Source organism: Simochromis diagramma, unplaced genomic scaffold (assembly GCF_900408965.1).
Source record: "Simochromis diagramma unplaced genomic scaffold, fSimDia1.1 OVJJ01000717.1, whole genome shotgun sequence".
NCBI lineage: Eukaryota > Metazoa > Chordata > Actinopteri > Cichliformes > Cichlidae > Simochromis > Simochromis diagramma.
Window position 1 is genome coordinate 1278884 of NW_024387503.1, and position 14413 is coordinate 1293296.

The 14413-nt window shown below is 43.3% G+C and overlaps 1 protein-coding gene across 2 annotated transcripts in view; it reads right to left on the reverse strand.

The window, feature by feature from the left end:
* Positions 1 to 9072: 9072 nt before the first annotated feature.
* The window catches only part of nrp1a (neuropilin 1a), a 60439-nt gene continuing 55098 nt past the window's right edge, over positions 9073 to 14413 (reverse strand). The window contains exons 12-18 of one of the 2 annotated variants that reach the window (XM_040018783.1): positions 14035 to 14124; positions 13279 to 13329; positions 11258 to 11401; positions 10888 to 11165; positions 10709 to 10805; positions 10534 to 10584; positions 9073 to 10434 (exon numbers count right to left, since the gene is read on the reverse strand). In XM_040018783.1, the coding sequence (XP_039874717.1) occupies positions 10151 to 10434; positions 10534 to 10584; positions 10709 to 10805; positions 10888 to 11165; positions 11258 to 11401; positions 13279 to 13329; positions 14035 to 14124 (995 nt within the window). In that variant the 3' untranslated portion in view covers positions 9073 to 10150. Of the gene's footprint in view, positions 10435 to 10533; positions 10585 to 10708; positions 10806 to 10887; positions 11166 to 11257; positions 11402 to 13278; positions 13330 to 14013; positions 14125 to 14413 lie in introns of both variants that reach the window. The other variant, XM_040018782.1, reaches the window with a different exon arrangement.

The window sequence follows — 14413 nt, forward strand, 5'->3', positions numbered from 1 at the left end:
TCAGAAGCTACGCTACAGGACGCACTCAACGACGTAGACTGGGACATGTTCAGAGCATGCGCAGTCGACATCAACGAGTTTACGGAAGTAGCAGTATGCTTCATCAATATGCTAACGGAGGAGATTATCCCCACTGCGAGAGTCACCACATTCCCAAACCAGAAACCGTGGATGGACAGATCGATCCGCACTGCAGTAAACGCCAGGACCGCCTCCTACAACGCGGGTCTCGCCACTGGCGATATGAGCGCCTACAAAGCGGCCTCATACGGCGTGCGGCGCGCGGTGAGAGATGCCAAACGCAGGTACCGGGAACGTGTGGAGTCCCGCTTCCACCAGGGCGACACACGGAGTATGTGGCACGGACTACGCACCATTACGGACTACAAAGCCAGGGACACTGCGCCGATCAACGCCGACTCTGCATTCACCAGCGAGCTGAATCGGTTCTACGCCCGTTTCGAGGTTAGCCAGGCGGCTAATGCTATCTACCGCCTGACTACCGAGGACAGTGACGTCATCAGCGAGAGCCCGGTGACCAGCATCGCGGAGCATGACGTCCGAGCGGCACTGAGGAGAGTGAACACAAGGAAAGCGGCGGGGCCAGACGGCATCACCGGCCGTCTGCTGCGCTGCTGTGCTGACCAGCTAGCAGGTGTGTTCACTTACATCTTCAACGAGTCCCTGGCGAAGTCTGTGGTCCCCACATGCTTCAAAAGATCCACCATCATCCCTGTGCCCAAGAACAGCAAACCCTCATCCCTGAACGATTACCGGCCAGTTGCACTGACCTCGGTAGTAATGAAGGTGTTTGAGAGGCTGCTGAAGAACATCATCTCCTCCTCCATCCCAGACACCACAGATCCGCTGCAGTTCGCCTACAGATCCAACAGATCCACAGAGGATGCCATCGCCCACGTCCTACACACCACTCTCAGCCACGTGGACAAGAAACAGGGTAACTATGTGCGAATGCTGTTTGTTGATTACAGTTCAGCGTTTAACACAATAGTGCCCTGCAGACTGTTCACAAAGCTGAGAGATCTGGGACTTAACAGCCGTCTGTGTGCATGGGTGTTGGACTTCCTCACTGGCAGAACTCAGGTGGTGAGGGTGGGCAGGTGCTTCTCCAACAGCATCACCATCAACACAGGAGCACCTCAGGGATGTGTCCTCTCGCCACTGCTCTACTCCCTCTACACTTCAGACTGTGTGGCCACCCATGGCTCCAACACCATTGTGAAGTTTGCTGACGACACAGTGGTGTTGGGTGCCATCTCCAACAACGATGAGGCGGCCTACATGGATGAAGTGAAGAATCTGGCATCGTGGTGCCAGGACAACCACCTCCAGCTGAACGTCAGCAAGACCAAGGAGCTGGTGGTGGACTTCAGAAGGGGTCAGCACAGAGACTACAAGCCCATCATCATCAATGGAGCTCCAGTGGAGAGGGTGCAGTCCTTCAAGTATCTTGGTGTCCACATCTCCTCAGACCTGACATGGTCTGCCCACATTCAGGTCCAGACCAAAAAGGCTAGGCAGCGCCTGTATCACCTACGACAACTGAGGAAGTTCAGGGTCTCTCCAAAGATCCTCAGGATTTTCTATACAGGCGCTGTGGAGAGCATCCTCACACAGAACATGACATCGTGGTTTGGGAACAGCTGTGTGAAGGACCAAAAAGCTCTCCAGAGAGTGATCCGTACAGCAGAACGCTGCTGCAGGATTGCTCTCCCCCCGCTTCAGGACACCTACACCAGGAGATGCCGGACTAGAGCAGCGCAGATACTGAAGGACCCGTCCCATCCTGGCAACAAACTGTTCCAACTTCTGCAATCTGGTAGAAGGTTCCGCATCTTCCGGGCAAGGACAGAGAGACTCAAGAGGAGCTTCTATCCCCAAGCCATCCGTGCCCTAAACACACACACCCGCCCTCTCACATCATCTATAATTGACTGAGACAGGACTCTTCCAGACACTAAACCAAGGCACAATGTACATTTCAAATTCCTTTAATTTTAAATATGTTTATATTGTCTCCTGTAAAATAGTCAGATGTCTATTCATATTAATATACAGAATTCACCTGCTTGCTGCTACTACTGCACATTCACCCAGTGTATATACTATATGTCTGTATATTATATATATTATATATATAATGGTCTTCCTCTACAGCCCCCCCCCCCCCCCCCACAATTTTTGCACATGTCGAGGAGCGTGTCAGCCTACATTTCACTGTGTGTTATACTTGTATAACTATGCATGTGACAAATAAAGAACCTTGAACCTTGAACCTTGAACAATGCGTCATCAAAGTCTTTTTACGTATTCAAAAAAAACAAACAAACAAGCTTTGATATATTTTGTTTTGAAGGCGCGCGCATTCGTTTAACCATCTTAATTTTGCTCACTTGACCCTGATGTTGCCTACGTCAACGCTAGAGGACAGCCCCACTCACGCTCACACATACACAGTGTGTCGGTATAATACTAACTCAGTCCGTAACTCCAATTAAGTCCACATCTTTAATCACCATCAGCATCATCCTCATCACTATAAGGACAGTTGGCTCTGTACTTGTACTTCACTGTCCACTAACAGTTTCACACTGAAGCTAAAAAAAGAGTAGGCTATAAAGTTTAAATACATCTGATTAATTATCTTTTACTGTGTAATTTACTACAAAACATTTTTTAAAAATCCAGTCGTAATTTCTTCTACTCATATTTTAAATATGATAATTTATTTAAAATGTTTTTGTTGTTAATCCAATTTAGTTATATAATACAAAGTGATATAAAACCAATAGAAAACAAAAAATGAAAAAGAATAAAATCAAGGGTTTGCTGTAAAGTATCTATATTACTGAAAACCTGAAATTCGAGTGGACTCTTTAAAAATGTGTAATACTTTTTTTTTTAACAATCACAAAGCTGAAATTTATTTATTTTTGGTATTAGATGCCACAAATACAAAATGAGCCACTACCATTACTTTTTTGTATGAGTTCTAGTAAAAAAATTAATAAGTAAACTCACTCAGCTATTTATTTACTTTAAACTTTCTGATTTGTTATTTTGTGCCTGAGCACTAGTGGACACAGTGGGGGAAAGAAAGTGAGAAAAAATAAACAGTGGGCCGGAAGACCCTCAAATCCTGTTTAGCCTCCTGGGAGTGTTTACAAGAGAATGCAGCTCTCTATTTCTCACAGAAAGATCTGTTCTAGAAACTACAGCTATTTCTTTCTACTTTTTTCAGGTATTCAGCAGTAGTTTTAAAACTCAAAGTATGTTTTTTTTGTATTATTACAAGGATAAACGTTGATATGATATGGCTCATATAAACGACATGGCTCATATCATTCCAGAGAAACAGAAATTGCTGCAGGTTCCGATTAAGTTGTGATTTTACTGATATACATCCCAAATCACACTTAAGTAAGAATGAAGACATTGCTGAAAGGGAGCAAACATTCCCCAAAGAGGCATTTGTTTTGGATGGGCATTTGAATGCAAATCTAGACAATCCTACAGGCAGCTCCATGAGACATCCTGCAAAAAGAGACATGAGTGGATATTCCAGCAGTGATCCACTGTCTTTCCACTGAATAATAGACACCATGCTATGAAATAAACAATAAACAATAGAAGCAAAAAAACAAAACTTTAATATAGCAATTTTTGTAAATATATACATATAAAGATATAAGCTATACAGATTGTCAGTTGCTTTTCTTGCCTATGGTGCCAATAGAAATTATTGTGAGCTGTTAGTATTTTCCCTAAGCTGGGAACTACAACAGATCTTAGTGTTCCCCCACTTGCCAAATCTCACTGACTGTTCTTGTTTTTCTGTTTAGGTGTGGAGGCAAAGTCAACCCCTATTTTTGTATTCTCTTGTGCTGCTGATTTTCTAAATACCAGATTCAGAGTCAGGTCCTGCATGGGTGGCTGACATTTTTTTTTTCAGATTAATATAGAAAAAACAGAAGTCCTTGTTTGTGCCCTTGACAGTTTTGTGCTTTAACTTTGGATGATCACGATCACATGAAATCTCACGCTGTGATTCTCACGCTGTGAATTAGAAATTATGGCAAATACTTTTATCTCATCCTTTCTGGAATATTGCAATTGCTTGTTCACTTGTCTCAACAAAACCTCCTCAGAATGTATGCAAGTTGTTCAGAATGCACCTGTGAGTACTGTCAGGTCACTTTCTAATTCAGATGCACTGGCTCCTCGTCAACTTCGGAGTCCACTTCAAGATTCTGGTTGTGACTTTCAGAGCTCTCTGTGGGTAAACACTGATGTACATCACTGAACCTTTACAGCCATTTGTCTCCAGCAGGTCTCTGATATCCTGATCGCAGGATATCAGAGACCTTGTGTTATACAAGAAAACTAAAGGAGACACAGATTTTCCCACAGTGACCCCTAGACTCTCCCCCACTGAGCCTTAGATCTACGGATTTGGTGGTTTCTTATAAAAAACAACTAAAGAGCCATCTTTTTAAGTAAAGTTGCTTTTGGGTAACTTTTTTAGACATTTTTTTGTGATATTTATCTTAAAAGGTGCTATATAAATAAAACTGTGCATACATTCCAGCAAAATTCACATGATAAGATCAGACTTTAGCTTTAAGAACATAAAAGCACGGCTCCATCCTGCCTTGTATGAACAATTCAAGTTGTTGCTTGTGGTGTAATGTTGTGGTTCCTTGGCACATCTTGGGCCCCTTAGTACTGAGCATCATTTAAAATGCCACATCCTACCTGAGTAGCTACTGTTGCTGATTATATCCATCCCTTTTTGGCAACAGTGTATAATCTACTAATGACAACGTGCCAGGTCACAAAGCTCAAATTATCTCAGATTGGTTTCTTGAATATAACAATGAGCTCGCTGTACTCAGGTGGCCTCCACCACCACCAGATCTCAGTCCAAGAGAGCATCTTTGGGATATGGAGGAATGAGAATTTCAGATCATGGATGTGCAACGAACAGATCTGCAGCATCTCTGTGATGCTATCATATCAATATGGAACAAAAAACCTGTTCCTAATGAAGTGGATGGTGAGTTTTTGTAGCCTTTTTTTTGTTTTTTTTTTACAGCCAATGGTATAAAAGTGATGGGCCGTAATAGCTGAGGTATCCTGGATAAATGCCATAGGACTTCTGTGGATTCTGGAGCCCCCCTGTGGTGGGATTTGGCTACTGCATGGACAGGGGGCATAACAACAAATCTAAGTTTTTTTCAGAGCTGCACTTTGAGGGCAGACTCCTTCGTCATGGAAAAATAGCGAGATGACAGACACAATTTCCTCTTGTTATAGCAGGAAAGGCGCAGATAACTAACGGTTCTGTTTTATTTGGCAGTACCAGTAAAGACTGTGTAACACAGCAGCTTATTGAAGTCAGCCAGTCACTCTGCGTCCGTGATAACATATCACAATGCCCACAATAAAAAACAAACAAACTGTGTATTATGTTTGCACGTATTATAACTGGCAAATCATTCCTAGTCCACTAAATCATTTGCAGACATTAAACAATATGGAAACAAAAAAGGAAAATAATGAAGCATCTACACATTTACTGTAGTGCTCTACATTAATACATTAGAGACCGTTTCATAATAATGTTCCTTTTATTTAACAAACGTGGAATATGATACAGAATAAAGAACTCAATATTACTCCACAGAGCCACCCAGTGGCAAAATATAAAACTACAAGTTTCAGATGCGAGCCTGTCCGGGACGTTACTAATGCTGTGGTTATGCTGCTATAACTTCTTTCCTGCAAAGCTAAAAAGCCTTTACAAACTAGTAAGTCAAACATTTTCAAATTTCTAGTTGTGACAAAAAACAATGTGAGTGATTCTCCTCACAGTGCGACTGTGGCTTTGATTTTTTGGCTCTATGTTATGTTTGACCTGGAGAAAGAGATTTTTTTTTACTGATATTGTAGCTACAGCACTGACTGATTCTTAATAAGTGATAAACGAATAGCCTTTTAAGGAGGTGATTCAATAATGACTTCTGCAGATTTTAATAAGAGCGACTGCACTGGTATAGAATAGAAAAGCTAAACACAAAAGGGATTTTTCATTATCCCCAAAATTAATAATTAAAGACTAATCTTTAGAATTAGTAGATAACATATTCACAAAGAAGCAGCACTTTAAAGCCTTTGGAAAAGAAGACTTTAAAACCCAAAGAAGTACTGCTAAATAAAGTATCCATATCAGACACTTTCTAATTGTGGTGTAGATCAAGCTACAATTCTCCGTCAATCGTGCCACACAGATAAATGACTGATGATACTCTCTGTGTTAATGACTAATTAATTAATCATTAATTAATGTTAAGCATAGTTTTGCAAGATTATTAGTTTTCAGCAGTCTGAGGAGAGATAAAACAACGATGAAGTTGGGTTTGCATGCTCTAAGCTCTCATGTAGTCAATAGCGTGTGAAGGATATAGCAGCTGAAAGATGTTAGGACTCTAATTTGCTTGCTAACGATGATGAGGGTCCTGCTATGTCTTTCAAGATGTGTGTATAAGCATTCCTCAACGAGCTGCTTACATGCTGTACTTCTATCTCACGCTCTAAATTGAAACTGACACTGAAACCAGAGATTTTAAAAATCACCGTGGTGATACTTTCTGTCTCATTTCCTGGCCTGCCAAAATAAGTGGCAAAACGATATGACCCCTGTAAATTTAGAAGAAGAAAAAAATCAGTGAAAATGCAGTTTGAACTAATGATAGACCAGGATCAAAATCCAGCTGAGTGACTGATCCCAGCTCACATCAGCTTCTCATTAGTGGTCACCACCCGCCCTTTACTTTATGCCATCAGTTTCACCACTGTTAACTACTTCAGTAAGGTGGAAACTCACATTAGCAGAGTTCTGATCTGGGATCAGGAGGTTAATTTTCACCTGTCATTGCTCAGTGTCAGGCCAATCGAGCCGGTGAGTTGTTTCTCTTTTATTAAATGCAGAAAAAAAGCAAAACTCCTCAGCAAAGAAAAGTTCATCCTCCTTCGTGTGGAGACGCTTTTTTTTTTATTGTATCTTTGGAAAGCGGTGGCAATGAGACAGAGACCAGACAAAAAAGTTCTCTTTTAACATCACTGCGTTGCCTTGATAGTGCTTTCACATCACTCTCAAGCAAAAACAACAACAACAAAAAAGATGCTGTTTCAAAGAGCTGCTTGCTTATGAAGCTGCTGGTTTAACCCTTCACAGCAGGGCCGTGGTTTGGATGTCCGACTGGAGCAGAAAAAGAAAGAAAAAAAAACATTTCAAAGCCTGAATTACAACTCACAAATTCCCTTTTCAATTTTTTAAGGCCTTTGCTGTTTATTCCTTTCCCCTCCCGCCCTTCACAACAGTAAATTACAGAAGCAGTACTGAAAATAAAAATCTTAATTCCTTGTTATTGTAAAAAAAAAAAAAAGAAAGAAAGAAAATCTGCACAAAATTCTGAATGACAGTACAAAACGAAGGGTTAATATGCCATGTAAATGTACGGGGGAGGGACATTACTGCTGGGAGGAAAAAAAATCTCTTCTGCCTTTTCAATAATGAAAACATCTCAGTATTTTTACATTTCAGAATTATGTCACATAATCTGAAACTATATATATATATGCATGTATATATAAAAAGAACAGAAAAAGAAAACAGTTTTTGATTTTCTTCAGTTTCTTTTCTTTTTTTTGCAAATGAATGCTAGAAACACATAAACCTCTTAAATATATTTGTCAGTGCAACATTATTTCTTTTGAGTCCACGCTACAGTATCCTTTCTCCTTAGCTGCAGCAGCTACAGTGCTCTACAGGTGAAAGCACAGGTGGGGGAGGGGCAGGGGGCGGTGTAAAAGCTGAGGGGAGAGAGGGTCGCCCGGTCCTGAAAAATAAAATGAACAAGCTGAGAACGTGTGTTCACCACGGCACAACATACAAAGCACATCCATGTAAAAAGACTCCACGCCTCCCAGGATTGATTTTTTTTTTTTGATTGTTTTGACTGTGGCACAAAACCCCCCCACTGAGTTCAGGGGCCCCAGCAGCCTCGCGGAGGAGGGGGGGGCACCACCACCCTGGGATTGAAGAGTTCACACCTGGGCGACGTTTCACTTCTTTTAAGCTTAAAAAGAGATAGAAAAAACAAACACGTTGCTGTTCTCTGTGAGTGTCCTGCCATAGGCTACCCCCTTTTTTTGATTTTTTCATGGGGAAGGGTGTGGAGAGGAGGGACTGTGGTCTCACGGTATTTTGTGTTGGCGAGGAACCCCTCCTCCCCCTCCAGCCCTCCACCGTATGTATAAGGGGGAAACCATCCTTTGGTAAAGCCACGGAGAGAGGCCTGGGAGTCTGATTCAGGTGACGATGTTCGATTCCCACCCCCAACCCCACCTCACCCCCACTCCAACCCACTGTACCAGCGTCCTGTCCTTTTTGACATCAGCTCTGACATCACAACATTATGGCTGCTACACGTGAAACACGTTAAAAACTCTTCACAGCCCCCCAAGAGGAGGTGGTCGGGGCGCTTGAGCTACACTACAGCATGTGGACAATACAAACTGGGCTTTTTTATTTAAAATTTTTTTTTCATCATGAGACACATGTGTCTGGCTAAATTACTGATAGCACCATTCGTCAGTTAGTGTGTTAACCCCTCTTTTTTACAGGTTTCTACCACGAGGGGCTCGCAAAACAAAGTGCATTCAAGCTGCATTGTCCAGATAGCACTGCCTGGGTGAACAATCCACAGTGACAAGACAGTGAGGGATTTAGATAAAGCAAAGCAACGAGGATTGGTGTTTGTTTGTTTTTGCCAAATATTTGATATATTTTACCACCTCCTCTGAAATTGTCACGAGTGTGTTTAAAGTTCTGGAAAACATCACAGTGACCAGTTCAGCTCACAGCAGAGATATGGCGTGGTCATGAGTGATCAGAAGAAGAAGAGTGCTGAGAGTTCATCTCTTTTTTTTGTTTTGTTTTTGTGCGTTTGCTACCTCTCGATTCATTCATCCTTGGGGCTCTTTTTGAGAAGTGGATGTTTCGGTGACAGATGGCTTGAATGCACATTGAAATCGCTGGAGCGTCAGCGATCGGGCGAATCGTGCTCAGCTGAGCGACTGAAAATGAAACACTGCACCTTCCACGAAACAGTCCAGGAGATTGTATTTACACACACGCACACGCAAAAACCCATGACAAAAGGGATACTGTAGCTTTTTTTTTCCTTTTACTTTTTACTTTCTTTAAAAAAAGGACAATAAAATATATTAAAACTTATTTACAGTGTGTGTGTTTTTGTTTTGGACAGAAAACAAACAAACAAATACAACAACAACAAAAAACCTGTGATAAACTCTTGTCCTGTTTTGCAGGTATTTCTAAGGTCATGTGCCCCTGTTTCCTGTCATTATAGCTTAAGCCAAGTACAGTAAAAAACACCGATATCAACAGAGGATTCCAACAAAAACGTATTAAAGGCACTGTCAGAACCATACATTGCCATGAATGGGACCCTCACTTTAGAGTGATAGGGGTCAAAGGGGGGGAAAGGGTACATGTCTCACGGCACACTCTGTTTGCCACGCCATGGGGCGAATCTACAGTTTTTACCGGATATGGTTCACTTAGGATGTCAATACGTCTCTTTCTAAAAGGTGAAAACAGCCGTTACCAACTGATGGTAATAATAAAAAGACGTTTCTTTTTTTTTTTTTTTTCCAGAAAACGATAAATACTTTAAACATCATTAATAAATTGGTCTCAACACCAGCATCCGATTGTAAAAATGAATGAAAATCAAAATAGAAAATTAAAATATCATCTGAATCATCTGTACATATTTTTTTTCCTGTATTTTATTTGTACACAGTGTCCCTCCCCCTTTACTGGTAGGCTCTGTTTTTTTTTTTTTTTAACTGCAGCTCCTGAGAAAAGCATGGATCAGTCCAGACCTCCTGTTGGTTCCTGAACCTGTCCCTCGTCCAGAGATTCGAGGGCATCGGCAGCCCGTCTGCTTGCAGACAGGCAGGATTATATGCCTGCAGACAGTCTCGTGCGAGAGCCCGGCCCATCGCACACAGTCACATGAATGCGCTCTGTCCTGAATCACGCCTCCGAGTACGAGCTCTGTACGTTGAGTTTGTCTTTCTTTAGCTTGACGCCGTCCACGAGCTCAAAGTTGTAGTTCTCCAGAGCTGACAAGTTCCTGTCCGACATGCCTCCGTGTGAGCAGGCGCAGTACAAGACCACGCCGCAGATGGCCCCCAGGAAGACCCCGAGGGCAGACATGGCGATGATGGTGATCAGGATGGGGTCAAGCGTCTTTAGCATGCTGCCTTCAGGGATCTGGTTGTTATCCACAAAGTCTGGATATTCTGTGTTTTCCGGAACTAGAGAGGAAGCAAGGAGCAGAAGAGAAAAAGAAAAGTGAGAAAATAAACTATAAAAGGTTAGAATGCACAACAAACCTGATGTGTGAAAGAACTTACTGATTTCATTAATATCCTCCGGCAATATTGGCTCAGTGGGCACGTCGGGATCTTTAAAGAGAAATTCATATTAAAAGCAGAGCTAAATGACAAAATGCAGTCAGAGCTGTGTGCCAAAGTGCTGTTTTAGTTCAAAAACTGAAGGAAGTCACTGAAACTATGCACAAAGCTTCACCTTTACAGTCTGGCAGTGTGATCCCATCGAGAACCTTAATGTCATCCACAGCAATGTCTCCCCAGCTCTTTCTCTCCACTAGACTTTCGATCACCACCTTGGCAAAAAAAACAAGTGAGCCTCTAGAGTGACAGCACACACACAAAAAGCACAGGTAAATTAAAAGGTGGGTCAGTTACCTGATAAGGCTTGTTGGTGCGTGGCACGAGGACACGACCTTCCCTCCAGCGGTTGCCTTGGTGGCCGCTGACTGTCCACAGTAGGACATCTGCAGGTCCTTTCTCCGTTTGCTTGCGCTGCTTGATGTGTAGTGTGCCGATGTGTGGCCCAAACATGTGGTACCAGAATGACACACAGAGGTCCGAGTCCGGGGAGCTGACCACGGGGCTGACGAGTCGAGCCACCTCTGTCTCTTGGGGGCTGGTTGCTAAGGTGTAGATGAAATTCCCCGGTTCACCTGTAATGTAAAGCCCTTGTATCAGCAACACAGAGGTAAAATGCCACATGTACTGTGTCAGATGTTGTGAGTCTATCATCTGAGGTACTTACCTGTGTGGTCCATGTTGGGTCCGATGTTGAGGGTAGGCGTGCCGCTGGACTGGATCTGCCACCTAGATCCCGTGTCCTCCGATGTCCAGCTGCAGAAGGACGGATCATTGGCTCGGCCAAAGTCGCAGGCAAACCAGAGAAAAGCTGTGTGAAGAAAGATCAAGATCATGTGTCACAGGAGAAAAAAATCCTTAATCATTCTGCTTATTACAAAAGGAGAAGCTGCCTGTAGCCCTGGGCTCTATCCGAACAATGACCGCAGGGCCTGTCATGGTATAACTACAGGCTACACTTTGGAGCTTCCTTCTCTTATTCTGCTCTGGAACAGACCACTAGAGGGCAGCAGATAACTGTGGGACATAAGCCTACAGTCCTACAGGTGGGGGTGATACAAGCAGCTAACTCATGAAGGAGAAGCAGGAGTCGGACAAAAGGTAAATTACAGTTCTGACATGAGAAAGAGTGTGAACCAATGGCACAGACCTCATGCAGTCCTTATGTCTTGGCTGTATTTAATGATCTCTTCTAATGAATGCAACAGGGTATGTAAAGAATGCATTAAACGGGAACACTGAGAAGAGTCAAAACCCCCAATGGCAGGGACAGGAAGACAGATGCCTGGACACCGTGCCCAGTTGGGAAAGGAAACATTCATAGCAACCCGCTGCGAACTGACGATTTTAATGAGAGCAGGGACATGGGATTCGAAGACAGCTATGGTAACAGCGCCGGGGCCCCACTCCAACAATGCCATCCCCTGTGGACACACGCCGTGTCGAAGAAGCCTTCATCGAGGCCAGAAAATGTGTGGGAGCTCGGGCTTTAGTGTTTTCCAAATTAGATAAAGAAAGACTTCAAGGAACACTGGGGAAACGAGATGTTTGGGAGGCCAGCCATAGCTTTATTCTCCAACATGAAATGCCTTTAGAGATACCACTCTCTGAATGACAGAATCTATGAGCTAATATTCCCTTAAAAAATGGGAAGGATTTAACTAACTTCTGCAGGCAATGACGCTATTTACCCATTAAACACAAAGGATGGAATTCCCATCACATATCAACCACATTTTAGGGTCCAAGCCACCATTTTCCCCATAGAAACTTCATTCCCAATTAAAACGACTTTGGCTTTTTCATTTTCCATTAAGAGGAGCCTGTGACTCACTTGGCCATTATGTATGTATATATATTTATTTCTCCATGAATGTGAGTGGAAACTATATCCCCTGAGATGCAAGACACACACACACATTCACATGGACACACACACACAGCTTATTAACATGCATGGTTTGAGAGTCTTGAGATGAAAAGTCAAATAGATAGGTGTTTACCTGTACTTCATTAGACTCATACAGACATACACACACAAAAATGTGCATAAATGCATACACACATTTGCATCTTAGAGCTACTCTAATAATATCGCTCGTGCCCCAAATCGAAGACAGACCGCAGAGCCAGCTGACTGAGAGAAAGGGGGTTGGGTGGAGCCTACGGCCCATTAGCCAAGGTCAGACTGGGGCACTGCTTCTTGACTGCTGCCTCATCAGCCCGCTGTAGGAGACACTGGCTATGTGTGTCTGTCCATGCATGTGGGCCCCAAAGTGCACCTAACTTCCTCCAGTCATTTGCATCTGGCTTTTACAGGTCTGTGCGCGCTCTGTATGTGTGTCGGTGTCAGCCTGGTGATTAGTGATTATGCTGAGAAGGCAGCAGCAGAGCACCAGTGCTAATCATCGGCTAGTCTTGCATCACGTAGCCTCCCTTTACCCTGTCAGCGGGAGCCTCTCAGGGCCATATCATCAGCTTTAATAACAGACACACATCAGAGGAGAGAGGCTGGCTCGAGCTGGCAATCATTATCTCAGGTGTGTCTCTTGATGAATTCATGAAATTAATTCAGAACAAACCATGAGCAGTTAAACATTTGCCCTGCTGTATGTTTCATCACTCTGATGTGCAAACTTTGAAAGCACTGACCTTAAAAAATATGTATATATGGTATCTTTTGCTCACCTGGGATGGTATCCATTTCAGCAGTAGTGCTCTCTGGCATCATGTTACCACCTGTCACAATACAGAATGTTAGCACAGTTAGCCTAGGTTTGCAATTGACTAAGTTTCATTTTAAATAAGTACCCATGCTAGCTAAACTTGGCGTATCAACGCATGCCGTGTCTCTGGCTTCTTTCTTATGAATGCCTTTTTTCTGGTATTCCTAGCAGGAAGAACTTATACAATACACATGACTGAGACGGTGCCATGCTCATCATTGGAGACTGCTGGTTAATGGGGGGTGCAGGCTGAGATAGCTGACTGGTTAGAAGGAAAAGTAAGCTAGGAGTGAGTGGAGGCAGGGAGCCAGAGCAAAAAGCAAGTGAGAGATGAAATGATAGAGAACAGATGTGGGTGAATTGATTTCAGGTGCAAATGCAACAATGCTTTCTGGTGAGCGCTCAGAGCTTAAGGTAAGAAGTGGTAGACTGAAGAGGAGGAGGTGGTAGCAACGGGGGCGCAGCAAATTAGAGTTGTGTGGCTGCCAGGACACACGAGGGTGCATGCATGCTTGCCAGTGTGCAGGGTACAGTACATGGAAGACTGGGTTTGGTATCAAAATCTGACTGCAGCTGTGATGGCGCAGAATCGAGGGAGACGATCGAGCGCCAGCCACAGCAAAAGCAAGGGAAAATTAGGGAAGGGAGGGTTTAGGGGAAGGGGCTGGTCGCAGTCTCATGAAGGCGATGTTAGCACCTGTCACGTCGTAGTCATCACCTGTGCCACTGTGGCAGCTCGCCTGGTCGTCATCACACTCGTCAGACGGGGTGGTGCTCGGGATTGCGGTGGTTGGCGGGAGTGTAGGAGCTGGAGAGGTGACGGCGAAGGGAGAGAGGAAACAATACAGGTTAGATTACAGGTTAAACATGGAAAGTGCACTGATTTTAGCTTAAGGGATTTTTCGACTACTTTAAAAAAAGGTTACAGTGTTTTCCTTTGTTTTTAAGGCCAGTATCTATTGAATAGCATCACATTTCTTTTTGTTAATTGTCTGAAATCCTTCTTTTCAAGCCTACGATTTAAGCATATAGTTTAAACAAAAACAGAAAAGGAAAGAAAAGAAGAAGAAACAGTGAAATATATTTCTGTAAGCTCG